The sequence below is a fragment of the Aspergillus novofumigatus genome, assembly GCF_002847465.1.
Source record: "Aspergillus novofumigatus IBT 16806 chromosome Unknown P174scaffold_2, whole genome shotgun sequence".
Lineage (NCBI taxonomy): Eukaryota > Fungi > Ascomycota > Eurotiomycetes > Eurotiales > Aspergillaceae > Aspergillus > Aspergillus novofumigatus.
In genome coordinates, this window is record NW_020194275.1 from 4,008,008 (window position 1) to 4,034,262 (window position 26,255).

The 26,255-nt window shown below is 51.1% G+C and overlaps 14 protein-coding genes and 1 non-coding gene across 15 annotated transcripts; 8 read left to right on the forward strand and 7 right to left on the reverse strand.

The window, feature by feature from the left end:
- Window positions 1–259: 259 nt before the first annotated feature.
- Window positions 260–2,176, forward strand: P174DRAFT_510664 (putative beta-glucanase; the record flags this gene model as incomplete). The annotated part of the gene is made up of 9 exons (XM_024831701.1): window positions 260–518; window positions 572–660; window positions 704–1,058; window positions 1,107–1,261; window positions 1,307–1,416; window positions 1,466–1,553; window positions 1,604–1,718; window positions 1,764–1,793; window positions 1,843–2,176. 9 exons carry the CDS (start codon window positions 260–262, stop codon window positions 2,097–2,099), a joined length of 1,458 nt encoding a protein of 485 aa, XP_024686310.1. The 3' UTR covers window positions 2,100–2,176.
- A 319-nt stretch (window positions 2,177–2,495) lies between these two features.
- Window positions 2,496–2,592, forward strand: P174DRAFT_t43. Its single transcript has one exon. It is a non-coding gene; the product is annotated as a tRNA-Cys (tRNA).
- Window positions 2,593–4,589: 1,997 nt separating this feature from the next.
- Window positions 4,590–6,521, forward strand: P174DRAFT_116331 (uncharacterized protein). Its single transcript, XM_024821048.1, has 2 exons — window positions 4,590–5,151; window positions 5,198–6,521. Exons 1-2 carry the CDS (start codon window positions 4,727–4,729, stop codon window positions 6,405–6,407), a joined length of 1,635 nt encoding a protein of 544 aa, XP_024686311.1. The 5' UTR covers window positions 4,590–4,726; the 3' UTR covers window positions 6,408–6,521.
- A 13-nt stretch (window positions 6,522–6,534) lies between these two features.
- On the reverse strand, window positions 6,535–7,052 carry P174DRAFT_439469 (uncharacterized protein). The gene has a single exon (XM_024826809.1). The coding sequence runs from the start codon at window positions 7,040–7,042 to the stop codon at window positions 6,635–6,637; it is 408 nt and encodes a 135-aa protein (XP_024686312.1). The 5' UTR covers window positions 7,043–7,052; the 3' UTR covers window positions 6,535–6,634.
- A 433-nt stretch (window positions 7,053–7,485) lies between these two features.
- Window positions 7,486–8,828, forward strand: P174DRAFT_439470 (uncharacterized protein). Its single transcript, XM_024826810.1, has 3 exons — window positions 7,486–8,339; window positions 8,401–8,623; window positions 8,707–8,828. The coding sequence occupies exons 1-3, from the start codon at window positions 7,661–7,663 to the stop codon at window positions 8,768–8,770; spliced, it is 966 nt and encodes a 321-aa protein (XP_024686313.1). The 5' UTR covers window positions 7,486–7,660; the 3' UTR covers window positions 8,771–8,828.
- A 1-nt stretch (window position 8,829) lies between these two features.
- P174DRAFT_449299 (MFS transporter) lies at window positions 8,830–10,497 on the reverse strand (the record flags this gene model as incomplete). Its single annotated transcript, XM_024828830.1, has 4 exons — window positions 10,220–10,497; window positions 9,710–10,166; window positions 8,932–9,653; window positions 8,830–8,866 (listed from the first exon to the last, which is right to left on the reverse strand). Exons 1-4 carry the CDS (start codon window positions 10,453–10,455, stop codon window positions 8,830–8,832), a joined length of 1,452 nt encoding a protein of 483 aa, XP_024686314.1. The 5' UTR covers window positions 10,456–10,497.
- A 680-nt stretch (window positions 10,498–11,177) lies between these two features.
- P174DRAFT_449300 (uncharacterized protein) lies at window positions 11,178–12,137 on the forward strand (the record flags this gene model as incomplete). Its single annotated transcript, XM_024828831.1, has 2 exons — window positions 11,178–11,261; window positions 11,925–12,137. 2 exons carry the CDS (start codon window positions 11,178–11,180, stop codon window positions 12,135–12,137), a joined length of 297 nt encoding a protein of 98 aa, XP_024686315.1.
- Window positions 12,138–12,412: 275 nt separating this feature from the next.
- Window positions 12,413–12,687, reverse strand: grg1 (putative glucose repressible protein Grg1; the record flags this gene model as incomplete). The annotated part of the gene is made up of 2 exons (XM_024824713.1): window positions 12,413–12,500; window positions 12,566–12,687. 2 exons carry the CDS (start codon window positions 12,685–12,687, stop codon window positions 12,413–12,415), a joined length of 210 nt encoding a protein of 69 aa, XP_024686316.1.
- A 436-nt stretch (window positions 12,688–13,123) lies between these two features.
- P174DRAFT_418662 (uncharacterized protein) lies at window positions 13,124–14,015 on the reverse strand (the record flags this gene model as incomplete). Its single annotated transcript, XM_024824714.1, has 3 exons — window positions 13,124–13,490; window positions 13,603–13,814; window positions 13,890–14,015. The coding sequence occupies 3 exons, from the start codon at window positions 14,013–14,015 to the stop codon at window positions 13,124–13,126; spliced, it is 705 nt and encodes a 234-aa protein (XP_024686317.1).
- A 377-nt stretch (window positions 14,016–14,392) lies between these two features.
- On the reverse strand, window positions 14,393–16,583 carry P174DRAFT_439473 (uncharacterized protein). The gene is made up of 2 exons (XM_024826811.1): window positions 15,555–16,583; window positions 14,393–15,507 (listed from the first exon to the last, which is right to left on the reverse strand). Exons 1-2 carry the CDS (start codon window positions 16,089–16,091, stop codon window positions 14,827–14,829), a joined length of 1,218 nt encoding a protein of 405 aa, XP_024686318.1. The 5' UTR covers window positions 16,092–16,583; the 3' UTR covers window positions 14,393–14,826.
- Window positions 16,584–18,353: 1,770 nt separating this feature from the next.
- P174DRAFT_458330 (uncharacterized protein) lies at window positions 18,354–19,209 on the forward strand (the record flags this gene model as incomplete). Its single annotated transcript, XM_024829644.1, has 2 exons — window positions 18,354–18,582; window positions 18,689–19,209. The coding sequence occupies 2 exons, from the start codon at window positions 18,354–18,356 to the stop codon at window positions 19,207–19,209; spliced, it is 750 nt and encodes a 249-aa protein (XP_024686319.1).
- A 1,492-nt stretch (window positions 19,210–20,701) lies between these two features.
- Window positions 20,702–21,652, reverse strand: P174DRAFT_429139 (uncharacterized protein; the record flags this gene model as incomplete). Its single annotated transcript, XM_024825552.1, has 1 exon — window positions 20,702–21,652. The coding sequence occupies one exon, from the start codon at window positions 21,650–21,652 to the stop codon at window positions 20,702–20,704; it is 951 nt and encodes a 316-aa protein (XP_024686320.1).
- Window positions 21,653–22,488: 836 nt separating this feature from the next.
- Window positions 22,489–22,806, forward strand: P174DRAFT_418666 (uncharacterized protein; the record flags this gene model as incomplete). The annotated part of the gene is made up of 1 exon (XM_024824715.1): window positions 22,489–22,806. One exon carries the CDS (start codon window positions 22,489–22,491, stop codon window positions 22,804–22,806), a length of 318 nt encoding a protein of 105 aa, XP_024686321.1.
- Window positions 22,807–23,384: 578 nt separating this feature from the next.
- P174DRAFT_478728 (cytochrome P450) lies at window positions 23,385–24,962 on the reverse strand (the record flags this gene model as incomplete). Its single annotated transcript, XM_024830684.1, has 3 exons — window positions 23,385–23,749; window positions 23,770–24,829; window positions 24,885–24,962. 3 exons carry the CDS (start codon window positions 24,960–24,962, stop codon window positions 23,385–23,387), a joined length of 1,503 nt encoding a protein of 500 aa, XP_024686322.1.
- A 240-nt stretch (window positions 24,963–25,202) lies between these two features.
- P174DRAFT_429141 (amidohydrolase family protein) lies at window positions 25,203–26,216 on the forward strand (the record flags this gene model as incomplete). Its single annotated transcript, XM_024825553.1, has 2 exons — window positions 25,203–25,260; window positions 25,330–26,216. 2 exons carry the CDS (start codon window positions 25,203–25,205, stop codon window positions 26,214–26,216), a joined length of 945 nt encoding a protein of 314 aa, XP_024686323.1.
- Window positions 26,217–26,255: the final 39 nt, after the last annotated feature.

Below are 26,255 nucleotides of genomic sequence, written 5' to 3' on the forward strand. Positions count from 1 at the left end.
CGGCATTGACGTTTACTCGGTTCATCACAACACTCCAGACTAGACAGCCTCAAGTATGAACAGACTCAGAAATCACGAATGAAATTGACCATGAGGACCATTCCAGCCAAGAACGGCTAAATTAACGGTTTAATTGTACCCCCGCAAATCTCGGGGTAGCAACAACCGATGCCGTCTTGGCTACACGAAGTCTGGGCTATAAAGCTCCAGGAATGATGAATACGAGTAGTGGAGGTCCAAACTGTCAATTGCTCTCAATATGCGGGGAATCACGTCGTTCTGTGCTGTGTTTCTTGCCGCTGCGGCACAGGCCAGATACATTGTCCCCGGAGGCCGATGGCGAGATACCAACGGGGACCTGGTCAATGCGCATGCTGGTGGTCTTCTGTATGACGACAAATCGGGCAAGTTCTGGTGGTTTGGCGAGTACAAAATTGAAGGACAGACGGAGGGTGGTGGTGTTTCCGTGTATAGTTCGGAGGATTTAGCAACCTGGGAGCCTCATGGGTTGGCTTTGAGTATGATATGACAATCGGTCTCCTTGAAAGCTGTCTGGCTGATACATCTACAGAACCGGTCGAGGGACATCGGTACATCTCCCCTAAGCACATCATCCAGCGTCCCAAGGTGGTCTACAGTGAGGAGTCGAATCAGTACCATGTATGATCATCCTCTCTAGCTATGCTTCTTCTAACGACACCAGATGTGGTGGCATGCAGATAATTCCACTTATGGATGGCTCCTGCAAGGATTCGCAACTTCCGATAACATCACTGGCCCCTATACATTTGTCGACGCCACAGCACCATTGGGCAACTGGTCGCAAGACTTTGGGCTCTTCACCGACTACAAGGACGGCCGCTCGTATGCGCTCTACTCGAACGGCGACAGCAAGTATGGACGCGATGTCTACCTTACTGCGTACAACAAGAACGTCACAGCGCTGGAGGAAGTTGTCTACCGTTTCCCGAAGTACGACCTGGAGGCGCCGACCATCATCCAAACGGAGAAGAGCTACTGGGCGTTGATGAGCCACAAGACCGGTTACCGGCCGAACAGTAAGTGAGCGGGAGCCTTGACGGTAATTGCAATGGCTGACCGAGAAGATGTCGTTGCGTTCCGCGCCGACTCGCTCAGCGGTCCCTGGTCCCAGCCGTTTATGGTCGCTCCCGTGAACACCCGTACGTTCAACTCGCAGTCTGGTTTCTCCCTCCGCATTAAGGGGACAAAGAAGACGACCTACCTGTACATTGGCGATCAGGTAAGTTTGTCGTTTGGCGGGATGAATGGAAGGTAACGAGTACAGTGGGATTCCAACTCCCTCTGGGAAAGCCGGTACATCTGGCTTCCGATGGATATCGATGAGAACAAGAAAACACTCGACCTTGTCTGGAACGACGTCTATGACCTCAACGCGTATGTCACCAACCAGTTGAATGAAAAAAGAAAATACTGACGAGTCCAGCAAAACCGGAGAATGGAAAGCCATTCGCGGCAAGACATACACTGCCAGGAAGGCCAAGACGAACGGCAATGCGTATAAACAGGAAGCGGTATGTCCTAGACCTTCAGTCACAGCTCAGTCACAATGCTAATTGAGTAGAACTTTGCAACCGACGGTGTCATCCTGACGGGGATCTACGGCAATGACAGCACAGTGATCTTTGAAGGCATTGAGGGAACCGGCAAACCACAATGGGTGTCTTTCTACTACCAGAGTACGTTCTCTTCACCTTATCAATTTTCCATACTAACGGTTATAGACACTGATGACATGGGCTTCGGCGATCAACGTAAGTATATTTCATCAGGCAGAACCAACAGCAGAGCTAACAAGACCAGCGGGAGGCTCTCCCGATCGCATCGGTGGCTCATGGCAGCTCCGTCGCATCAGCAGCGTCGTGGTCAACGGGAATACATCGAACGTGGAGACGCTTTATCACAGGGATACCCACAAAAGCATCATTCTTTCGGCGCCTCTACTGTTGACGCTGGAGAAGGGCTCGCATAATACCATTACTGTCGGAGGATTATACAATGGGTTTGATTACAAGGGGGCAGATCTGGATAAGATTGTGGTTTATCCGCCTGAGAATTGATAGTGGTGCTCGTAGTGGATCAGGATTTAGATTATACCCATAACATGGCTATATCGCTGGTGAGAAGTATAATGGGCATATTATCCATATTGGTCATCAAGAATTGTGTGCACTATCTCAATTGATATGTAGTAAATCAATGGCCGGCAACGGTCAAAAGGAAATATATAGCTACATAGAGAAGCTATAGACAGTTCCTCCCCTTCCCCTCCGATATAGAAATTATAATGCTAGATGGAATATCTTCACATCTAGTTCAACTATTTTACTTAAATCCCCATTAATTATCATATTATAACCAAGTGCTCAAAACGACATTCCTGTCAATTTATGGTTGATTCAACGAGTAGGTAAGGCTGGGTATAAATCTAAAACCGAGTGGCAATATCATCAAAAGGACTGGTACCTCAGTGGTAGAGGGTGAGATTGCAATAACATCGCAAGATGTAACTGTAATATCTTGAGGTCCCGTGTTCGATCCACGGTCAGTCCTAATTTTTTGTCCCTTTTCGGTCTGTTTTTCAGGCCGATCATTGCCAAGACGGCTTCTCCGCCAAAGCGTAAGTAGAATGTCTTATCTGCGGACTGTCATATATGGTCGTTCTCATCTGAATTCAACATGAATTTATTGTACTGCTAGTGAGCAGTTCAACTTGGATACCCCCAGCCTCTTCTCTCCTTATTATTAGGCTAAGGCCCGTAACATAGACACAGAGCGCATGATGCACCTATACGCATTTAGGATGAGGAGGTTGATCCTGTAGTATATTAGGAGAAGCTACCAGGGCAACCACAAGGGCTACTATAGTGACTTATAAGAAGCAGCTTTGATCTAGTAGCAATAGTGATGACCACTACGATCCTAAAGTATCTATTCCTAACACTACACAACAGCACTAGAAGAAGAAATTAAAACATACAGCTAAGTCCCTTTATTATTCACTAAGTGGTTCAGACTCTATTTCATGTAATTGTTCCCATGCTATCCATGAGGTTTATAGGAGAGCCATCCTTATAGTTAAATCCAGTAGACAGAAACCAGCATATTATTTCATATTTATTCCTAATGCTAGTCTAACACTATCTCAGACTACTCCAGCCAAAACCATGGGAAAACAAGGGCCATATACCTCAGACAAAAACACACTATTAGTGCAACTAAAGGAAAGAGAAGGAATGCCATGGGCAGAGGTTACTGCACACTTCCCTAGATAAAGCACAGCATCCCTCCAAGTCCATTACTCAACCAAATTATGCCACAAGGCAACCACTCAAGCTAAAAGGCTACAAAGACGCCAATGAGAGGCATTAAACTTGCCAGCGCCCAAGCCAAATACCCGTTAAGCCAAAAGACGCTAACAAGCGTATCCAGTTCCTTTGCCTCCCAACCATCGACCGTCCTTCCGCTTGATCTCGAGACACTAGTTCATGCAATTGTTCGATGCCTAGCACCGGCCCTTCCCCGGGTCTGGGCTACTTTGGGCTCATTGGCTCACAGCCGTGTTCTTCTGTCATTGTGTCTGTCTGACTAACTCAGGAATGACCAAGTTGGGATCAGCCAAGATACTGGACCATTTTCACCAAATATAACCCGCCCTCGTCGTCATCGGAAAAGTCAGAGTCATGATCATCAAGGGTATATCGTAGAGTATCCGGTTAACCAGGGGAGGAGAAAATCGACCGAAGTTCGGCCGTTCAGGAACGAGAGACTAAGATACATGTTACTTTCAGACTTAAAAGACATAAACCTAGGTTGGCTTGAACATCCATTGTGTAGAGCTCCATCTTCAGCACAATACCTTCCTTATGCCTTTTCTCTGGTACCTTTTTCGGAGCTGGCAATCGCCGCGTAGCACAATGGATAACTCCTCCATTCAGAGGAACCTGCCGCAGCTCGCGATCGGCAATAGCGCCAGCCAGGTCCAAAGCCTTGCGACCATGCTTCTCGGACCCGAAAATCCAGGAAAGATAAGGTCACCTTTACAGAAATAGCTGTTTGTTAAAACACGAGGTGACGGCTCCATCATCAGGAGAAAACACCCATGTCTTTCATTAATGCAGTGATATTGTTATATATCCATTCTCATAAACATCGCTGCTGTGGGTTTACATCATCAGCCGCCCGGTTGACACTCCGTTGTGCAGAGGGTGAACATCGATGAACACATGCAGCAATGTAATCACGCTCTGCGCCCAGCGCGATGTTTGTGACCTCCCTTGTCGAAATTGGAACTGAGACTTTCTCATTGATGACGTGCGAAGTCGCCGTTATAGCGACGGCTTGAAGTGATACACATTTCATTCATTGACTGGCTTGGACGCTCAGTGAAGCGGTACGATGATGACGATGCTGGTGATGAGGAAGCTGATTAACAAAATCCCAGACATTCCAGGTCCCCAGACAGTGGTCTGGCAGTGAGACCGGTTGTTCATTTGACGAGGCAGCCACGTTGGATTTGTACGAAGGTGCAGGCTCAAATACCGATAATTACTCTAATTGCGCAAAAAGCTACAACGCCAAGATAAGGGCGTTACTGTTCTTGTTTTAGCAGTGAACAGTGCCGCCGTTATAAATACCAGCTTTCCACCGACATTCCCCGAAGCCAAATCAAGCACCCTCTCCAACCATGTCCATCCATTCACTCTCAGACGAAGTCTTACAAGGAGTTATTAATAGTCTCTCTCATTGTGATGTTGCCTCACTTTCCCTGCAATCTCGCCGTATACATCGCCTGTGTGAGATGTCCACTCGGCGCAAATACCGCCGAGTAAGGCTCCGAAACACCTCAGATTTTGCAAAAGCCTTTGGGATGTTACTCTTAATTTTAAAGACACCCCGACTGGGTTTATATGTCCGTAATATCCAGCTGGAGCGATCACCAACAATACAGTATGAGGTTGTGGAGAGCTACCAACTACGCCCTGCAGAAAGGGTACTAGATTTAGATGACCTGCTTAGGCTTGAAGAAGCCATTAAACAATTGGGATTTAAGTCGGTAGAAAAGCAGGAGAAAATTTTGAATATATTACTACAGGATCCTGCTAACATGGAGTATGGCACCCTTCTTTGTCTTGACTTAAATTCTGACTTGGAATAGTGACAATGACCCACGATCTCCATTTTTGGCTCAGGCACTGGCAGCCCTCCTAGTTTCCATCTCACCTATGCTTGAGTCTCTTAGCTTTTGCCCTGTGGGATATGAGGAGCCCAAGCTCTTGAGACTAGAAGCAGAAGCTGATGGCGAACCACTTCCTATAGCTGACTATGTATTCAAGCATTTCCTAGAACTCGTCCGTGAGAAGGACATGCCGTTTTTACAGAACCTCCAAGCTGTCAGATTCCTAGTCGATCCAAATACCTGCGTGTATGAAACATCAGATTACCAACCCTATGACCTATTCAGCAGTCTAAACCTAGTGCGACGTCTGCCAGCTATGGAAACTGCCCACATGGATGCTATTTCTGATCCAGATCTCCCAAGCGTTGAGCCCCCACCTCAATCAGGAAATTATACCTGTATCACAATTCAGCACTCCAGCCTTCATTGCCTGTACCTGGTATATACAATTGAATCAGCCAAACGTCTGGAAAAATTCACATATGGGATCGGCGGCCGCTTCTCAAGGAACAGTATGCTAATATCGTTCCACCCAGAGTGTGTCTTTTGGGCACTTTTTGCTCACCGAGCCTCCCTGCGCCAGCTGGATCTTGATGTAGAAGGGCAAACTGGTCAACTAGACCTTGTTGGTCTGAGGTATCTGAAGTACATCCCAGAAGAAGAAGAAGAGCAAGGATCACACCGGGACGATCCAGTTTACCTGCATGAGTGGGCTGATGAGCTTGAGAAGCTTCCAGTGGAGGAGGAACAAATACCTTCTAATGTGTCTGTGGATGCTTGGTCTCTTCGAAGCTTCTTACAACTGAAAGATCTCAGTCTAGGGGTTCATATTCTTTATCTTTATGCTCGTGGATATGGTGTTGAACAGTGTGGTGACCAGTGGGGTGACCAGAGCGTTAATGATTCTTTTTCCCTTGTCGATCACCTGCCGCCGAAACTTGAGTCACTTCGCGTATATGGCTACAAGAAGGGAATGAAGCCGCGGCTGAGAGGTGTTCCACAAAACTTGCTTGAAGACCAGCTTGCTAAGCTGATGGCGGAGAAAGATCAAAAGCTCCCCCGACTTGCCGTTATTGAGGGTATCGACGAACTGATCCCGAATGGTGAGACGTTGGAGGGGGCCGGGAATGAAGATAAGCTTTGGAAAGGGGAGGCAGATGATGAATGGACGGACTATGAATATGAATAAGGCTTGGTTCCTATACGCTACCTGTATGCTATCCTACTTCTACGAAGCAGGATCGCTAAGTTTGCCCTCAAGCGGCTATAGGCTTGATTAAGATTTGACACTCAAAGCTAAGTAATCAAAAAGAGACTTAGAGACAGATAGTTAATGAATACATGTGAACTGACAAATTCTATATAATTCAGCGAATATCGCTCGCCCCTCTAAGCAACTACCTTATATCCTGCGTATCACTCTTCTCTATCTGTAGGTTCTATTTGAGCAGGCGGATCGTTCGCACTATCATCACCAATATCTGAAGCTAAACCATCGGTGCTGAGGCGAACTATGGTGTTCAGTCTATTTCGAATACGCTGAACGTCTTGCAGAGCGCGAGTGGCCGTGAAAGTCGAAATTCCCGTCCACCGGCTGTCGAGTCGATCCAGCCAGTAAGTGATACGTGTCCGCGTGTAAGTCACCATCTCCGAGAAATGATGCCGGACCCATAGATCCCAGATTGGGCGGACGTCAAATGCCTGATCTGGGTGCTGTAGATTCCATGCACGATTAGCAATCCGGTATTGTTGCCGGACGTTATTTAATATCAGCACGAGACAGTCGTTTACTTCATCAATGTTAAAGTATTCAAATACCGCCATAGCCTGTCAGTTGATTGTTTGATTAGAATTAGGAAGTAATTGAACACCGGGGAGCAATCATACTGCGCGTATCTGAGCAAGGGCGTTTTGTGCACTCTGGTCCTGTACATAGCCATTCATTGTGGCGTCTGGAAGCAATCTATTTTCGCGCCATCTCCAAATCTGTTTATGTGAGAACTCTGTAAAATCTATTTAATCTGGTGAGTTGAATCTATGGTAGAATTTAGCAATCTGATTGGCCTAGCCAGACTTTGGTTAGATATCCATATCCGAGAATCGCCGGATTCGATAGTGGTAAGATATGGCTGACAATATCCATGACCCTATTTTAGGAACATAATCGTGGCGACGATAGTCGTGGTGCCACCAGATTGTGCATGGATGAATCTGCATGCTTCTTCAACATGCATCAATATGGCTGCCTGATCACTGTCTGTACATACCAAGGAGATACATCGTGGACAGACATTTTAATTCTGGTTGTCAACTAGTTGTCGACAGTCACACCCCGCAGATCATGCAAGATGAAGTAAAGATTATGATATATGTAGTATCATATCACATGCAATTAATATAAGGTCCCCCACCCATCATCCTCATCAGTTGCCAACCACTGAAATGGACGAGAGAATATACGAACTAGACAGACAAGGCGACATCACCTTTCTCGTCTACGATGTCCCCGAGTCCCTCCCACGGACCCTGGACCAACTGCACCCCCTCCTGCTAGACGGTTCAACTCCAAACAGCACCTCTGCAGCAGAAGCAGCAGAAGCAGCAGCAGCAGAGGAAGAAGGACCCACCCAAATCCAAAAATCCCAAGCAATTCTCAAAATCCGCGCCTCCTCCAAACACCTCACGCTGGCCTGCCCCCAATTCATCCGCACCCTACACAGCGGCTTCCAGGAATCCCACTCCCTCGAGGAAACGGGCCACCTGACCCTCGAAATCGACAACTGGGATCCCGCCGCCTTTCTCGTGCTTATGCTGATCCTGCACGGACGCACGCGCCCCGTGCCCAGGAAACTAACCCTCAGCAAACTCGTCGACTTCGCCGTGCTGGTAGACTACTACGAGTGCTACGAGGCGGTCGAGGTCTTCACCGATATGTGGACGACGGCGCTGAAGAAGACGGTGACGGCTACATCTCTGACGTCGCTGGCGCGGGCGGAGGAGTGGCTGTTTGTCTCCTGGGTGTTTCAGCATCGGCAGACGTTTGCGCAGGCGAGCGGGTATCTGCTAGGGAATCTCACGGGCAGGTTTTGCTCGGAATTACCGATTCCAAGGCGGGTTTGCGGTATGTTTTTTTTTTTTTGATCTTTGTTCGAGGGCTCGTGGGGCAGTGCTGATGCAGGTAGATGCGATTGATCGGGCGCGGGAGGATGCTATAACCAGGGTTCTTGACAGACTGCATGACCGGTTCGCTGTGTTGCGCTCGGATAAGGTGCAGTGCTCGTATGAGTGTGACTGTATGCTTCTAGCAGCCCTCACGAGGCACATGCATCGACTTGGGATATTGGAGAGGCCGGCGCCGCCGTTTGAGGGGATTGGGGCCGGGCAGCTGGCGAAGGAGGCGCCGGGGTCCTGCTGCCGCGGTGGTACGAGCGTGGCGGCGAGATCCAGCATTCGTGTCTGCTGTCGCTGGATTTTAATTCCTCGCTGAGAGGTACGGGGGATGTGGTGAAGGTTGTGGACTTGGAGGAGTTGACTGAGCTGAGGAGGAAGTGACTGACAAGCCGACTGTGTAGTCATGCAAACGTTATATTCTATCTTTATGTCTATATGCATTACAATGTAATCTGAAACCGCGGATGCGTGCGTATCCTTGCCCCAAACTTCCAAAACAGCATCGGGCACAGGCACATCGCCAGCGCAATAAACGCCAGTACCGAATTCCCCCACCCCAGCCCCAGCGACTCATACATCGAGGGCCCGCCAGCGGGAGCACCGCACCGATCAACGACCGCAGGACCGTATTCGCGGCCGTCACCGAGGCCGCATGCGCGAGATAGGAATCGACCAGGTAGGTATTCGCCGGCATGAAGACCGTCATGAGCCCGATGGCAAAGACGGCCGTCCCGAGGATTGGCACAATCCAGTGCGTTCCTGCCTCGGCGGACCAGCCGTACCAGAATAGCCCTGCAGGCACGAACCAGCATCCGACTAGCATGGGCGGGAGCCGAGACTCCGGGGTGAAGCAGCCGCGGGCGGAGTGGGCGGCGGCGATACGGTTGGACACGACGCCGTAGACGATGAGGCCGATGACGCAGCCGGTGCCGAGGCCCAGGTAGGCGAGGCCGGCCAGGCCGGGGGAGAAGCCGTACTTGGTTTTGAAGATGGAGGGGATGGTGGTGAACATGAGGTAGAGGTAGCCGTAGGTGATGGAGCTGAAGAGGGACATGAGGAAGACAATGGGCGAGCGAATGAGCAGCTTTGTGGGGCGGGCGAGGGTGAACAGGAAGGTCCCTTTCGTGGGACGCGTGTTGTCATGGATCGAGTAGAGCGCTGGGTTGTTGGTTTCCTTGCGCAGGAGGGCGGCTTTGCGCCGTAGGAGGACGGGGGCGTAGGATTCGCGGTAGAGCAACATGCAGCTGACGGTCACTATCCCGGTCTAGAAAGACATTCGTTAGCCATCGAGACTCGACGAGAGTCAGGGAACAAACATACCGCGATAGCAATCACCCAAAACACCCAGCGCCATCCCTCTGCTTCGGCCAAAAACCCTCCCGCCACGGGCCCAATGACCGGTCCTAGGATAGCCCCCATAGCCCAGACAGCTATAATGCCGGCCCGTTTCTCCTTGGGAACCATGTCCGCCACTGTCCCCGAGCCGATGGTTAATGGACACACACCGGCGACACCCGCCAGCAGCCGGAAGACGATCAACTGCGGCAGGCTCTGCGCCACAGCACATGCGATGGTGAATATAAGGAAGAGGATGTTGCAGGTGTGGTACAGAGGAACACGGCCGTACATTTCTGACAGAGGAGCGATCACGAAAGGGCCGACCATGTATCCAAGAATGAAAACAGAGACGACAAAGGAGGCGAGCATGTCGTTGGTAGAGTGGAATTCGCGCATCACCTCTCCGACTCCAGGAGCAAACATAGACGAGGCCAGGGGACTGCATCATCTTAACTGTGCGTCGGATGGATTTGACTAGGGCTAAGGACTCACGTTATGAACGTATTGACTGCCATCAACAGCACTTGGCGCGCTTTCCTCTTGACCGGCCAGTTGAAGGGATTGTTGATATCGTCGGGGCCATCCCAACCGACCAGATTCGGGTCTTTGCTGGGGACATTACGTTGATCTTGCGAGGGAGTGCTCTCTACCTGCTCTGGAGATACTGAGGTGTCTCTATCCCGGCCTTTTTCCAGGTCGATGGATTCGCTGGGAGTGAAATCCTGCATGGCGATGTTTGGATGTTACTTCTTTCGGTCTCCAGCTGCAAGACATTGTGCCAGCAACGTTCCAACAGAGACAACTCTACATAAATACTGCAAGAGCACCTCTCTAGAGAGGTAAACTGTGAAGGACAATCAATACCCAACTCGATCCCTCACATTCTTCCGCATTGTGCTAGCGTGATTGCTTTTTCCTCCTTGCATAGTACAGTTATCGAATATTCACGATTCATCATTCTTGATTTTCAAGCATATGCATAACCGCGTGAGTTTTCCGGCCAAAAAGCCTATCATCTGTCGCGTTATGGCTCAGTCGTGGAAGTCGGCCACTACGAAGCCTGTGAAGCCTCTGGCGGGCGGGAATGGACGTTTATCTTGTCTTTTATGCCTTGACTTCATATCTGGCCGGTGCTGGAAAGTCTAGACAAGGGCCAGCTTACTCTAACTTCGTTTATACCGAGATTTCGTCTTTCCGGCTCCTCTTTCAGCTCCTCTACTATCGATCTAGAAATGCATACTACTCGGCCTACTCGACGCGTGTGATATGAATCCCTGAACCCCCTTACTTGACCAGGTCACCGACTCATCACAATTTTGATAAGTAATGAAATGACCTATCACCTACCCCATCCGTCAAGCCAAATATCGGACAGCCCCCACGAATCTCTTTCTGACGCAAGCGCTGATGGACGAGCTTGAAAGAGCCCGTCCAGCTCCCAGAATCTGGAATGACTCGAGGATATTGTATTGCCAAAGATCTCGCGCAGGCTTGGCAGGGACTGACGCTATCCGATGTCGATGCCGTAGAGGGCGTATGAGTGCTGCGAGTCTCAACAACTAGGTCGAAAGCTAGGTCCTGCATGGCCATATCGCCTTTTATGATGAATTGAAGCACAGGCCTGTTCGTACCACCTGCGCAGCTGCTCTGAGGACTAGCAATGCCTCATCATCCTCCGAGCCTGCTACTCCGACAGGGGAGTCCGACCATGTCGCGCTTACGGCGGCAACAGTGGCATATTGACAGAATGCTCCATCCCATCAGTTATCTACATCTCGTCTCGTTCGCCACGCCTCTTACCTTCTCGACGTGGTGAATTTACCATCTGGTCGACTGGCTCAGATCCCCCATACCCTGCCCGGACCCTACTACGAGACAACATCGCTGCAAACTTGTCAACAGACCACTGCGAATCTGCACTGCAATTCTCATTCCAGACCGTAAAAGCCTCACGCAAGATCATGCACTAGACACACTGAATCGGAGCCAAGATCGTTAGCTGGCAGACCAACATAGACTTGATATTGCGCCCGCTTGCCGACAGCTCCCTGTTTGCTCCCCCCGATTTGGTAGCGGCCGACCCGCTACCATGGATGGATGATCTGTCTTCTCTGCCGGGAGATATGGTCCCCGGACGCGGGCCTCCCGGACGGTATCGAGGATCCTGTCCTGATGCCCCTTGCACGATCAATCCAAGAACGCACTGAACGCTCCTCGATCCCTGTCAACGATGGACGAACCGTTCCGCATTGCCAACGGGATGACCATCTCCTCCGACGACTTGTGGCACGACAGCCTGCCCCAGAGCATGGACGACGACACTCCAAAGCAGCTCATTTTCGGGCAAGATTTCTTCCCCCCTCCGGGCAAGCTCAGCATGAGCGCGGCCAACGGCCTCAGGGCAGGGTAAAATCATGTATTTCTTTTTGTTGCTATGGTGTTACGATTTCTACGGCGTACGGTATGCTAAGGTACCTAATAATTTGATGCTTGACATATCCAGCCAGGTATGTGTATTGGTTAAAATAATTCAATCATTGGTATCACCAGTGGCCATCACTAGATACAAATCATATCAGATACAAAACATGAATTCGTCAATGGTGTCATTCGCGTAACTGGATCAGTCAGATCAATCCATCGTCAACAAACACATCAGTAACAACATACCACTTAAGAGGCAGATTAGATCTGCTGCTTGTGAGCGTCCGCCTTGGCGTCATGCTTGGACTCGTGAGCCTTGTCGCCGAGGGCATCCTTGGCGGCAGAGGCACTATCCCCTGTTAGAAAAGGCTGCAAGAATAGCTGCAAGATCCTGCAGAAAAGAAAGAAGCTTACCGGGTGCCAATGGGAGCATCGGAATCCTTGGCGACCTGCTTGTTGGTCTCCTTGGAGGCGCCGCTCGTGGCCTGCTGCACGCTCTCGGCAATGTAGTTGGCACCCTGCTTGATGGACTCCATTGTATTGGTTGTATTGGTTTGTAGATTGGACTGAATTGAATTGAGTAGTAGAGATCGATTGATTGATTGTTGCTTGTTGATGAAGATGGACATAAGAGGACAAAATATGAGGTTTTATATAGCTGGTACGGCATGATGATGTCATCTATACAGGAACCCAAATGTCGTGATGTCATCGTTAGTGGATGCGCAACATTCAGGAATTAGCCTCGCAAAACAAGATTGGCTGATAAACTTTATTGAGTCATTACGAATTGAGGAAGTATGGTACCTAGATTAGAGGTTAAGTCATACACTGCTGGGTACCAACCACATGCTATAGTAGTAACCATATCGTGCAACAGACCAAGCACAAACTTGGCTCCAGTCTCTTGCTGGTCTCTTCGGCTTGCACTAGCCTTTCCGACCCCGGCAAGCATTACGTTTCCCGGGTAGATCAGATCTTCCCCAGTAGCGCTAGAGTAACCACCGGGTCGTGCACGGGAATCACATGCAGCCCGCCATGAGGGGCAACAAGACTGTCTCCGCTCCTGGTTTTCAGGACGGAGGCTGCGTCGTAGATCACGGTGGATGAGGCTGATGATGCAATCAGTGTTGCTGCTGCTTGCCTGAAGGTGTAGCCATGTCCCGCGACCTGCCCCAGATCGGCGGAAACGCACTTGCCGTGTCCAGCTGGAGTTGCAATTTCAACTGCCGAACCATATCGGCCGATGACTGCATGCTGGTGCTTTGGACCCTGACTGCGGGTGCCGGAGTATTCTCGGTGCCGGCGGGGATCTCCACGAGGCGCAAAGATAGTAATCCTGGATCCGGTAGTCGAAGATGACGTCGGTTGCGTCATGGATCAGCTTGGCGGGAAGGTACCGGAGAAGATGGACGAGTCGGTCCACCGGCCTACGTCCGCACTGGGCTCACGTTGGGCGCACGACCATGTCCAGCAGCAGCGCAAATGCTTCGACCAGTTGCTGAGGCGTGCAGAGCCTCGGACTAGAGACCCCAGGACTCGCGAGGAGTGTCCTTCTCGTGCGCGCCGGCGTCAGGCTGGACGGCGATACTCTGGTCGATGAGGATATGGCTTGTTCATCCGGCACCAAGACCGAATAGGCGAAATGTGGTGTCTGCGGTGGCTTTCATAACAGAAGCTCTGAGCATGTCGTTGAAGACCATCTGAAAGAGGATTCCAAGGACAGCCAGACTCGGACGCATCGTGCCATTCCGGCGTAGTTATACCAACGACTGGAGGACGGAACAGCCAAAATATTGCGAAGACTGGCAAATGTGTACAGTTTGTTCTTTTCGGGCTGCGTGTCTCCGTCGTCTGGGGTCATCACGTCGCCGGAGTTTTGTGGTCGTCAACGACCACCAGCTCCGGCGGCCACAACAAATGTCTGTTAAACAAATTCCGCTGTCCAGACTCTGTTTCAACTCATGGAATGCGTGCACGGAATCATGAGTATGACTGAAGGATGCGTGTGATGGAGCGATGGTGGTGAAGCTATATCTGCAGTTGTCATGAACTCGTTCGGACTTATCAGGATTCCCTCTGAATGAAGGACAACATGAAATCTCCAACAGAGACAACCACGACACCATAGACCTGTCTGTGATCAACTTCCCAGACCTCAGAAAGGATGAACCGGCCACCGCAGCTCTCCCCGACTCTGGCTCCCTTATCCGAAGGAAACTGGGCTAAACCACCTTGTTCGGACACTTGAACCCAGACGTGTTGGTGTGCCTGTATGCCCTGGTGACAGAGACGAACCCGGCCCGCTTCGAGCCCGTTGTGGCGGACGAGCATGTCAAGGCTCGCGTGAAGCAGTTTACATATCACTGACCATTGAAAGAGAAGCGCCCAGCTACTGAGACGCAGCCAGCTTTTACCAGTGTGTCGGCTTGAGACCATGGAACAGTCGAAGCGATTGATGAGAGAGACATGTCGGGATCCGCTATTGGATCAGGTGAATGCATGACAACAAGTTGCAACATCCATTTCATCATTGCTCGTTCTGCTCATCGAGCCAGTCTACATGAGCCGTATGAAACGGGAAACTCAGTGATTACGCCCATGACCCGTTAAGCGTTACATTAATCGTCAGGTTTCATACAATCCAGTGCATCGCCAGTTTAAACCCCGTCTATTCACGCAAATTGCTCCAGCGCACAAAGAACGATAAACGACCGCAGCTCATTGGAGTCGGCAAACCCGGCATTCGTCGCGCAATTCGCCCGAAGATCGTCCTTGGCGAACTTGGAGAAAAGCACTTCGAGCGAGGGTTGGTGCTGATGATTTGGAGAGAGCTGCTCTCCGACGAGGTCACCAGCAGCTCCCAAGGTTGATAAAGCGTCGCTGATGCCCGGAGACCCAGGGGACGCGGGTGTGGCCTTGCGCCACTCGTCTTCGGTGCGGGCGCTCCACAGCGCTTGATCGCAGGGTAGAGGCATCTTCATGATGAGCTCATCGTTGAGGGGCTCGTAGTAGGGCGATTGGCGCCCGGAGTCGAGATCGCGGTTGCTTAAGAAGTTGACAATGTTGGCGAGGAAGATGGTGCGGCGGGCGGTTTCGGCCACGGCCCATTTGACCCAGGAGTTGGAGTTGGAGTTGGCGTCGGCTGCGGGCAGGAGGGCCGTATCTTGCGACACGAGGTAGGACCGCGAGAAGCACTGGGTCATCTTTGAGAGGAAGGGCGATTTCAGCCCTTTGGTGCGGCGCTTTTGTTTCCAACTCTCGGATTCGTCGACGGGCGTGATGCCCATCTCGAGGATCTCGTAGAGGAGCATTGCGTGCAGAGCGTCCCACTGTTTCATGCATTGGTAGGTGGGCTGGGCCTGTCAGTACGGGACCCTAACACCTGGAGGAAAGTGCTTACATATGACTCAATCAGGCTTTGTCGTTGCGCGTCCATGGCTCGCTTGACGTACCCCGCGGCGTCTTTGGCGCCCAAGGCACTTCCGCAGCAAATGGCCATGGATGTGTGCGGCAGAATCGTCATGTCCGCGACTTGCTCGTTGAACAGAGTGCGGTGCACGAACGGACAGTAAAAATCGTCCTGAAGCAAGAGTCTCGGATACTGCGCAAGCAGACGGACATAGTTGGACGGCAGCATCCCCGGCACGTCGGGAACGCCGCCCAGACCGGTCAGGGTGGACGTATCGGAGATCCCCGGATCTGGCAGCACCATGGAACTCTCCACCGGCGTACTGTACGGCTGCGATGGAGCCGATGCCAGTGGTAATGTGAAGCTTGGATGGCTGGTCGGGACTGCCGATGTCAGGTCCAAGGTGACTTCGTCGACTAAGCCTGCTGACGAGGGCAACGGCGGGATATCGAGTGTATCCAGGGTCCACATGAAGTTCTGGGAGCTCCACGAGTCGAAGCTGTCGTCGGCGCCGGGACCACCCAGCATGCTCCGAGGGCTCCATAGCGACGGGAAGTCGGTCGTGTTCACGCGGGTTTCATCAGGTCGGGGATGATCTCTGGTCGACGGGGACGAGGAAGAGTCGGAAGAGTCAGAGGGAATGGCGGCTGCTGTGTTGGCCGTAGACACGTATTCGCATGAGATGCCCCGTTTGGCACATCGCGAGCAAGTCGGTTGCGTGCAGCAGCATTTGGTCTTGGCTAGCACACAGGCATTGCACGCTTTGCGGCGTATCTTGGGTTTGCTTGACCGGAGACACCGGCGTCGATGGCGCAAGAGAAGGTCACCTGGGATCCATCGGTCTAGACATCAGCTCAGATGCAAGAAGATGGAGAGACAACAAACGGCGGAGACAAACGTCGTTGGTAGGTTTTGAAGCAGGAGTCGCACTGGTGAGCGTCGTTGGATGACTCGGATGCCGGCATGGTCGGAGGGCGGCATCAGGGAGACAGGAGACAGGAAATAACAAATAAGCCGGGGACTGCCAGGATTTAAGTGAATAGGCTCGTGTCGGAGAGTAAGCCAGAGAACACGACATATCCTGTTCTTTCGATCTTCTCGATCCTTCTATGTCTGTAGCCTTCGTCAAAAGAAAGACAAGGCATTGCTAAGAAGGACAGACAATTGAAATGGTGAGATTTACGAAGGATCCGAAGTCCATCCCCTGTGTGGTAAGCGCGGGGTCTAGCATTGATTAATTAAGTGCAATTCAATGTAACCTTTGGCTATCTTCCTGGCTTAGATCAGTGGAGCTATTATTACGTGCCAGTCAAAAGTCCCGTCTGTCCCGTCTGTACTATTCTTTGCCTGTCTTAGTGCTTATCTATTATCGCCCGGCTGTCCTTTCATGCGTTTGGCACAGAAGAAAGCGGATAGAGTAGAACCCACTGGATCAACATCGCTCAGCTTTCAATTCAAAGATCACCCTGGGAGCATTCGGTAGATTTAAGAACTAGAGCCTAGATTTGCGGGCCGCGAATCATGATCCACTACTGTAGTTTTGGGTGACAGTGATTCACTAGAAGCAGTATAGCATTTCTGTTAAGGGAAAAGTACGTGGTTAAGGCTTGGCATTATAGTGCATGGTTCATATAGCTTCCTCCATGCTCCCTCTAGATCACTGAGTGACCGGAGAAATCCTTAATCTGGATGAACTTTCGCAGAAAATCTGTTCAGTTATACACTTCTAGCCTGTGACAAATAAGGATGCTGCCAGCAGCAATCCTATATATACTTCTAGCCTCCATGATGCTATATGCATCCAGAGGTCTGTCAGGAAGATAAGGAATCTGTACTAGAGCAATGAAGCTCGATCCTGGGATATACAATCAGCGCGGCAGCTCTTGGAGGATGAATGGCTTTATCACCTCCCACATTGCTACAATATGCTCTATAGGACTGTTGACCTTCAAAATACCTGACTGATTTCTCTGGTCCGTCATCGCACGCCCTAAAAGCCACAAGGCCTTGACTTAACGAGGGGGAAACCACCAGGCGCTGTGGCGAGAGGATCCGTCGTCGACAACTGCTTGATTCCGTGGCGGAGCACCAATTGATTTTGATTGCGAAGGCAGTGCGCCCTATTCAGTATTACGGTCATAATAGTAGTCTTGGTTTCCGACCTATTAGGTACACTGTGGCGTGTCTATTATGCAGATGATTGAATCCTATTTGCTGGGCCCTGCAGCCTACCTCCTTAGCGTAGGGGACATAAGCGCCGGGCCAGAGCGCCAGACTCTCATGATCGTCCGATCCATGCTCGTGACAACTAGTCTACGAGAAGCATGGGCCAGATAAGATTTATGATAATGGTGGCAATGGATCTTCAGTGCAAAGTGTTGATAGTACATTCAGTGCAACTGATGTGCGAGCCAGGAATACTAGAGAAGATAACCAACGACCGCACCTGAAGTTTGGAAGTTATGAATTAATGGTTTTGCGGCGCAGCCAACACACATACATCTCAGTGTGTGCATGACGCCTACTCCATCAAGGCGCATGGTTAGGTAGCCTTAAAAAGAAAGGACCAGAAGTAATGGTGGGTTTCAGCTAACAAAATTAGCGTTTATGAACCACTGTGAACAGACTAGTAATGCTGATGTTAACTTGTCAGAGAGCCATGGCGGTTCCTTAATACCAGCCTCCTGGCCTCTTTGAAATAAAATTTTCGGCATCTCATCCTGCTATGCCTCTCAACACGCTCTATTCTATGTATATTTGAACCTACAGCAATTTTTGACACTTTATTCAATGCCTTTGCGTGCTCTCTGGTCCATATTGCTGCTTGTGGGGGTCTGTCGAAGCCAGAGCTGTTATTTTCCAGATGGAAGCTTCGCCGATGGGTATACTCCATGTTTCTCAGGAAGCAGCGGGTCACCATGTTGTAAGCCCGACTCTGTCTGTCTGACGAATGGCTATTGTATGGGGGTGGCCTTTCCGCCATACACGCTTTATCGGGGGCCTGCACCGACATTAAATGGTCTCCCTCAACGGCATGTAGAGATGTCTGTTCAGGAGGTGCGTACAAGAGACGGCAGAGTCATCGCTCTACCAGCATCATTATATCTAACATCCCGTTGTAGTAGCTAATACTCGAATGAATGCATGCTCTATCGTTCTTTACAGCAATGTCGAGGGCAACGCCTGGTATTGCGCGAACTCCATCGTCGCCAATTCATCCACCAGCGTAGGCTGCGCCAACAATCTCGACCCCTTTCAGATTCCGCTTGGCAAAATAGTTCTCAACAAAGCTGCCCTTGCTAACACTTCCTGCTCTGCTGAACCCACTGCGACAGTAACCATCGGGGCTGCGTCCGGTTCCAGCTGTCCGACAAACAGTGCCACAAGCATATCCATCCGTGAGACAGGAGGCTCTAGGACTGTCGCCGTTGGTGTAGGCGTTGGTGTTTCGCTTGGAGTTTTGTCTCTGGTTTCACTGATGTGGGCCGTCTACGAGCGGAGAAAGCGACAACAGCTGGTGAATTCGACCCCTCCGACGGTGCCGATGAGCTCAGACCCATACACACAAATAATGGTTGCCAAAGGAACTCGAGTTAACAACGAACCTCACGAGTTGTATAACGAACCTCATGAAATGGAGCCATAGGTTCAGCATTCTCCATGAGCGTGGCAGTAAAACCTGAGTCTATGTCCTCCGGGTGAACTGCAACGATATCAGGATGAAGCGTCATTCTTGCTTTATGGCTCCAGGTACAAAACCAAAAGCGCATGAATATATTAGCCTATATTCAAGACCCTCCAGAATAGGTTCAGAATAGGTTCTTACAGGGTAAATCCAGGAGTTGTGAGGCGAGCGAAGGGCAGCATCCTCTTATGGAGATAATAGGCAGTGGCAAGAATAAGTGACTAGCAGACGAATACTCAATCCCACCAACTATTTCCAGCTAGCAGTCAATACTTGTCGCGGTCTTCGCTTTGCTTGAATTTCCAGCAGCAATCCTGCACTTGAAGATTATTTCTTTCGCCTCCTCCCTTGCATGAACGATAGAGCCTTTATAATTTAATACTGTTCTTCGAGCCCGTTAATCAATTCATAAAATGTAGTATTAAGGCATGACCTCATGATTTGACCTTGACAAAGCCACAGCACATATGACGACCATAGAGTATGGAAGACAGGGCTTCACGTCGGCTCAGCCATACTTAAACCACATCAGCCAGCTAGTAGCTGGGAGCGTGACCACAAGCAAATCCTGGCTGTTGTATGTTTTTATCTTCAAGTCTTTTCTCCTTTTCCCCTAAAATTATATTGTCTGTGACTACAAATCTCAGAACACAGATCTGGACCTCTAATTTCTCTACTTTGTAGAGTACAACTCCTCTAGCAAGAAACACTATATACTCACTCTAATCGTCCTGACTCTTTGCACAGAAATATTAGGTTTAAAGAATAACTTCATCAGACCACTTAATGAGCACTCATGAAAAAGTATTAGCAGCACTAGTAAGATTATCTAAATACGAGCCACCTCAGCATCCGTCTAAGCGCACCCCTGATAGAAGCTAAACCTATCTATGCTACATAAAACTCTATCTCACCTCACCTTAGGGTTATGAAGACCACCCTTCACAGTCAGGCTAGTTTAACCACTAGCCCTTCACATCTCACCTCTAACCCACCCTTCTACTACTATCTGGGTCATGATGACTCCTGGCATTCACATCATAGTATTCTATATGTAACTATGCATTACTTGTCCTCCTCCAGGCCAAAGGAGCATGGCCATAAGGTTAGTAGGTTCTAGAGAACTAACCATAATAGAGATAAATTAAACCTAGCCCCCTATTATCTTTTGGTATTATAGATTAGAAAACCCTAAAGGGCTCTGATGGTGCATTTAGCTATAGAGCTTAATGTTATTAAAGTATAGAATATACAGCCACCTTTTTAACCTTATTAAATACAAGGGGTGCGCAGTATCTACTAGTCAGACAAGATGCAAATGCATACTAATGTAAGCCACCTAGTCAACTACAGGGATTGCATATGCTTGCTAGATCCAGCATAAGCTGCTTTGCGCGTTATCCACTCATCCGAGGAACCGTAGAATCGATCTACGAGCTGGTAGAAGTCTCCTTTACTGCTTGAAGAACCCGGGGCGTCTACCACGGCGTTCCAATACCCGGCACATTCGAGAAATCCATTCGTACACTGAACTTCCCGGCATCCCGGCGGACCAGGGCCGTGTTGTAGTCGAACGTGAAGTCAAACACGGGGGAGGTGGTCGCCCCCGCTTGGCCAGGTGGCCGGGGACCGTTTGGTTCTGCGAGAGGGTGAGGGAGACGGCGCGCGCCCACGATGGGCCGCCGCACTCTTCGGGCATCTGAACGACTGTGCCCTCGACGCCGCCCTCCTGCACCCGGAAGCAGTCGGGCACGTTATCCGAGTAGCAGACCACCCGGGCTGTCCGGTGCTCCTGGTCGGGCCGGGAGAGGACATCGGCCGGGCAGTCGACGAACTCGAGCCCCGGGTTGTCACGCTTGCTCATGGAGGTGACAGCAGTGTAGCTGCCGGCAACGAGGAAGAAGGCGACGCCACTGTTGTTGGGGTTTTCGTCCTTGGTTGGGGCCGTGTACCTTCCGCCAAAGCTCACCAGCTCAAACGTGGGCAGCGCATCTGGGGAGGGCCGATGCGCGGGAGGGAAGAGATTCTCCAGGTCCACCGGCAGGAACGGGGAGTTGAGGCCAACCGGTGGATTACAGCAAAAGGCCTTCTGGCGGCCATTGTGGCACGGGTTGTTGGAGGAAGTTTCACCGCGAGGGTCCAGATCCAGCGTGATCTGGTTGACACCGCAGGTGCTGGAGCAGACCTTGGCCGACTCCCACCCACAGTTCCGGAACGAGTCCTTGCTAGGACGGCATAACCGGCGCTTTTTGGCATTCTGAGGGTCCACGAGCGCGTTCGTGGCATCAGTGCAGCGGCTATTCTCCTTGGGGCCGGCGCTATCGGTGGTGAGCTCATAGGGCCGGTTCGACGGACAGTCGCCGCCACACTTAGTCCAGGTACAGATGTTGAGATATTGTTCCATATTGCCGGCTTTGCAGCAGAAGCTCTTGGCGCCACGGGAGCATCGATCTCCGTATTCGCCACCATGGATGCTATCTTTCCAGCCAAAGCTGTCGTTGACGATGAGAATCTCCCCGACATCACACTTAGGGGTTGATCTCCACACGTCTCGGGATTTTGAGAGCTACCTCCATGACCTTCGAGCTGATGGTTAATCTGTGCCGTGCTGGATTTCCGGTCCTACCTGGCATACTTTCTTCTTTTGAATCAATCGTATATCTTAACGTCGAAGACACGGCCTTTCCTTAACGCGTCGTGCCCACGGACGCTTGTTATTTGCCAGCTGGCTGAGGTAAATTGGGTGACCGCCCTTCCATTCGCAGAACCCACGCTGCATCAAGGCACTCATATCGGGAAAAAATTGCTCCATGTGGTAGTACCTTTCTGTTCTAAGGCTCGTGGGATTCAGGTTAGCGTTCGTAGCATACTATAACTCACCATAGTATTCATCGGAAAGGTCTTTGCTGAAGCGAGATCCAGGCCTGATATCGGGTTTGCCGGTTATTTTGGTAGATATGCAGCCCCCGAAGCGCCAGTGGCTTCTGCTGCTAGGGTTCTCTTGCAATAGAATCACCCTTTTCTCCTTCATGGGCTCCTCTTCAATACGCTCTCTTTCAAATGCGACTTGCTTGTTGGAGGCTCGTGGTACCTCTCGCACTCACTATCCACTTCATTGGAGGGATAATCGAGGTTGCGTTTCCTCCGGTGATAGGGTAGCCAGCCTCTTATGAGAAGTCATGCTTTTGCGACGTACTGTGTCCAATGTGTAAATATGGCTAGATACGGAGAGTAGATGAGATGGTGTATGAAGGATGCGGGATAGTTGCAGTGGCAGGGGACCAGGACGACCTAATCTACCTGAATCACGCGCGCAAGCTCAGCCTCAGTGGGAACGTGCTGTTCGAGCACGCCGACCTCCAGCAGGCGCAGGTGGAATTGCGTTCTATCTCTTCGTTACGGGCCAGGTGGACCGCGCCTTCAAATATTCCAGGTTGGCGCTCCGCTCTACGCTCGCCCTCGGTTGTTAACCTGCGACTCATCTACTACCGCGTGCACCACGCCTCCAAAGAGGCGCGCAGCCGGCTGTGGTGGTCAATCTACCTATTCCCAAGCTGATTTTCGTCAAACGGCATGGGTGTAGCGTTCAGCTGAGCTCCTCGTCCACGCAGGATAAGGACACGGCTGGCTTTTCAGGATGCTCAGACGCGAGGAGTCGCACCGATCATTGGCAGAGGTCCTCTATGTGCTGGACATGACTGGGTGGGATCTACAAAATGCGGGGAACGATGCGAGAGACACCATGGAGGTGATGGTCCGGTTTTTACTGGCTCATCGGCAGATGGGGACGTGCCTAATTGAGCGGAGATTACAGAGCCCTAGGGTTTCTCGGAGCTGTATTGAGATAGTTCACATATTGCATGGCATGATTTTGCAGAAGTTGAAAGCTTGTCGAAACTTTCAATAAATTCTTCGAGCAGTGTTGTAGACTATGAATTAGTAGTGAACACCCGACAGATTTAGTCCCAACTCGGGGATCACTACAATCCGAGAAACATCTCGACGTAACAACCAACCCCAATGGGCGGAAGCCAATCTGTTCCTCCATCAGCCATGTCAGTCTGCCCACGAAGTGGACATAAAAGCCGCGACTCGCCGTGCTATCTATTCATCCTGTTCGTCAACCATATCGTGGTCTACCTCCGACTCAAACGCACTCTCAGCGGTGGCTTTTCCCACATGATGTACACGCGTTGCTTGGAGATGTCGAATGCATCATCAGCTAGCTTCACGTCGAAGCGGAATAACAGCCGAGCCAGGACGAGCTTTGTCTCTGCATAGGCGAGGTTCATCCCAATACAATTGCGTGGCCCGACCGAGAACGGTTGACAAACCTCCAAATGATCCTGACGCGTCCATTCGGGTCGCTCGTCGGTCGTTAACCATCGCTCCGGGGCGAAAACGCGGGACTGAGCGAAATTGGCGTCGTTATCGTACGCGGCCAGGGCATAGACGGTCATGATTGTCCCACCGGGAATGAAGTGACCACAAACGACAGCACCTTCGGGGGCACCTCACGACGCAGGTCTGACGGCAGCGGCGGGTACATGCGCAAGCCCTCGTTGATGACGGCGCGGAGATAAGGCAGCCCGGCGAGGCGATCCATGGTGATGTCCGATTCCCGTGGACAGGCGGTGTCGAGTTCCATGCGCAACCGAGCCAGTGTAGCAGGGTTCTTGAGCAGAAGGTAAAGGGTGCCGCAAAGCGCTGAGGCAATCGTATCGCTGCCGGCGGGGATGATGAGCGCTGCGTTGACCTCCATCTCCCGGATGGACATGGACAAAGACGCTTCGTGCTCCGAGTTATACTTGCTGATATATGTCCAGAAGTCATGTCGAGCGCCGTCGGGGGGCAGCTTTAATCGTTCTTGCACCTTGGCGTAGCTGCGCCGTAGGTGCTCTTGTCCCTTGAGAAGATGGCGAATCGGACCCACAACAAGGGCAACGGGGAAGAAAATGCCGAGCATCTTCGCCGTGAGGAAATAGTGAGTCGATTTGAAGAAATTGATCAGCAAGGTCACCCAAGGATGGTAGTCCTCATTCAGGAGACAATCGAACGAGCTGCTAAAGGCTAGGGTCCCGATAATATCGAACGCGAGGAATTCAAACCACTGGCCGACGTTGACCAGACTCTCCTTGCTTTCACACCGCCGATCCATCCGGGTGAGAAACAGATCGATATGCTCCTGGAAATAATGCTCCTGCTCACGCAAGGCCCGGTCAGAAAAGGCTCGGCTCAGAGCAGCCCTCTGACGGGCATGATCTGGACCGTTCGCCGTGAGGAGGTCGGGTACACCCGGACGGAGCTGGCGGTATCCCGATTTCTTGAACTTCTTCACACCGGGGTATCCGTAGATCTCCTTCCAGGCTGTTGGAGCCGTGAAGGAGACCAACTCCGGGTTGACCCGCACCACTGGTCCATATTGAGCGTGCAGATCCCGAACAGCATGAGATTCCAGACCTCGAAAGCTAGCAAGAATGCAGGGAAGGTATGAGAACTTGCGGAGAAGAGGACCGGGGATCTTAGCCTTTGGACTGAGAGTGACCATGTACAAGGCGTAGCAGACATAGTAGATCACGTACTAACATCCGTATAAGCATCAATTCTGAACTTGACTGGACAAGTGAATCACCTACCGTAATTGTGCCGGCCTGGGCGATTTTGGCCCAATTCTGATCCTTGAGCATCCAGGAAGCCCCAACTCGTTGGTCCATGGCGACAAGCTCTCGAAGCAATGAGGCAGAAATTTGACTATTCGCACGGCAGACAAGCTGGGGATCTCAAATTGTCTGGACGCATTCATGCAACCCTCCGAAAACCCCCGAACCCGGCCAAGCACCTTCTACTCAAAATCAGCGAACGCCGGTACCAATTTGAATTTCGTTACCAAACTCCCTTCCGCATTTCCGAACACTTACCCTCTATCAATAGGCATCTCTTATCAATCGTCCATCATGGGCAAAGGAACAATTGACGTCCACCACCATCTCATTCCCCCACGCTTTAGAGAATGTAAGGAGCCAAGACCGGCCCGAACACGCTGGTTTGAGTCTTGAAAGGGACTGATTAATATTTCCTTAGTATGGTTCGCCAATATCGAAAAAGCCCGTGGCCTGCAACTCCCAACCTGGTCGGCAGAGGGCACACTCGAAGCCCTCGATGAGTGCGGCATCAGCACCGCCGTCATTTCTATGGGCCACCCTGTCCATCCATATGTGGACGATATTCAGCAAGTGGCGCCTATCTGTCGTGAAATCAATGAGTATACAGCAAACGTCCGGGACGCCCACCCGGACCGAATCGGGTTCTTTGCGACGCTTCCACCGATGGATCAGACCGATGCATGCATTGAGGAGATGAGGTACAGTCTGGACCAACTTCAGGCCGACGGACTCGTTATCTTCAGCAGCTATGCCGGCCGCTACCTGGGTCACCCGACCTTTCGTCCCGTCTGGGAAGAATTCAACCAGCGCGGGGCCGCCGTGCTCATTCACCCTGGCTTCGAGGGCATGGCGCCGATCGAAGAGCCACGGATCTTAGCACCACCCATCATTGACTGGACGCATGAGACGACACGGACAGCGGTGCACCTGATCACCAACAATATCATTCGTGATTTTCCCAACGTGAAGATCATTTTGTCGCACGCCGGTGGCACACTCCCGTACGTGGTGCAACGCGCGGCCAATCTGTGCTGCCGACTGCGGGTCGTGGACAAGACCGAGGAGGAATTTATCGAGGAGGCACGCGTCTTCTACATCGACGTCGCGTTTAGTGGCCACGAGCCGCAACTCCGTCTACTCAAGGAGTTCGCCAAACCAGGTCACGTCCTCTTTGGCAGCGACTACCCGTGGGAGAAGGCAGATGTGATGAGCGAGCAGTTAAAGGCAACCGATAATATCTTTGCAGAGGAGACGCGAGAGGCTGCTCTCAAGTTGTTCCCGCGACTGGCCAAGTATGAAAATTAGATGGATTAATCTCCGGGCATAATGTTTATAGTTGAACGG

What these genes read in the sequence shown, in the direction of transcription:
- P174DRAFT_439470 (XM_024826810.1), top strand. Translation starts at nt 7,661, where the DNA reads ATGGACGAGAGAATATACGAACTAGACAGACAAGGCGACATCACCTTT. An exon ending in GATTCCAAGGCGGGTTTGCG is followed by an intron (nt 8,340 to 8,400) that starts GTATGTTTTTTT and finishes TGATGCAGGTAG; the next exon opens with ATGCGATTGATCGGGCGCGG. An exon ending in CTGGCGAAGGAGGCGCCGGG is followed by an intron (nt 8,624 to 8,706) that starts GTCCTGCTGCCG and finishes TTCCTCGCTGAG; the next exon opens with AGGTACGGGGGATGTGGTGA.
- P174DRAFT_439469 (XM_024826809.1), bottom strand. Translation starts at nt 7,042, where the DNA reads ATGGCGGTATTTGAATACTTTAACATTGATGAAGTAAACGACTGTCTC.
- P174DRAFT_116331 (XM_024821048.1), top strand. Translation starts at nt 4,727, where the DNA reads ATGTCCATCCATTCACTCTCAGACGAAGTCTTACAAGGAGTTATTAAT. An exon ending in CAGGATCCTGCTAACATGGA is followed by an intron (nt 5,152 to 5,197) that starts GTATGGCACCCT and finishes GACTTGGAATAG; the next exon opens with TGACAATGACCCACGATCTC.
- P174DRAFT_439473 (XM_024826811.1), bottom strand. Translation starts at nt 16,091, where the DNA reads ATGCTGGGTGGTCCCGGCGCCGACGACAGCTTCGACTCGTGGAGCTCC. An exon ending in AAAGCCTGATTGAGTCATAT is followed by an intron (nt 15,508 to 15,554) that starts GTAAGCACTTTC and finishes TGACAGGCCCAG; the next exon opens with CCCACCTACCAATGCATGAA.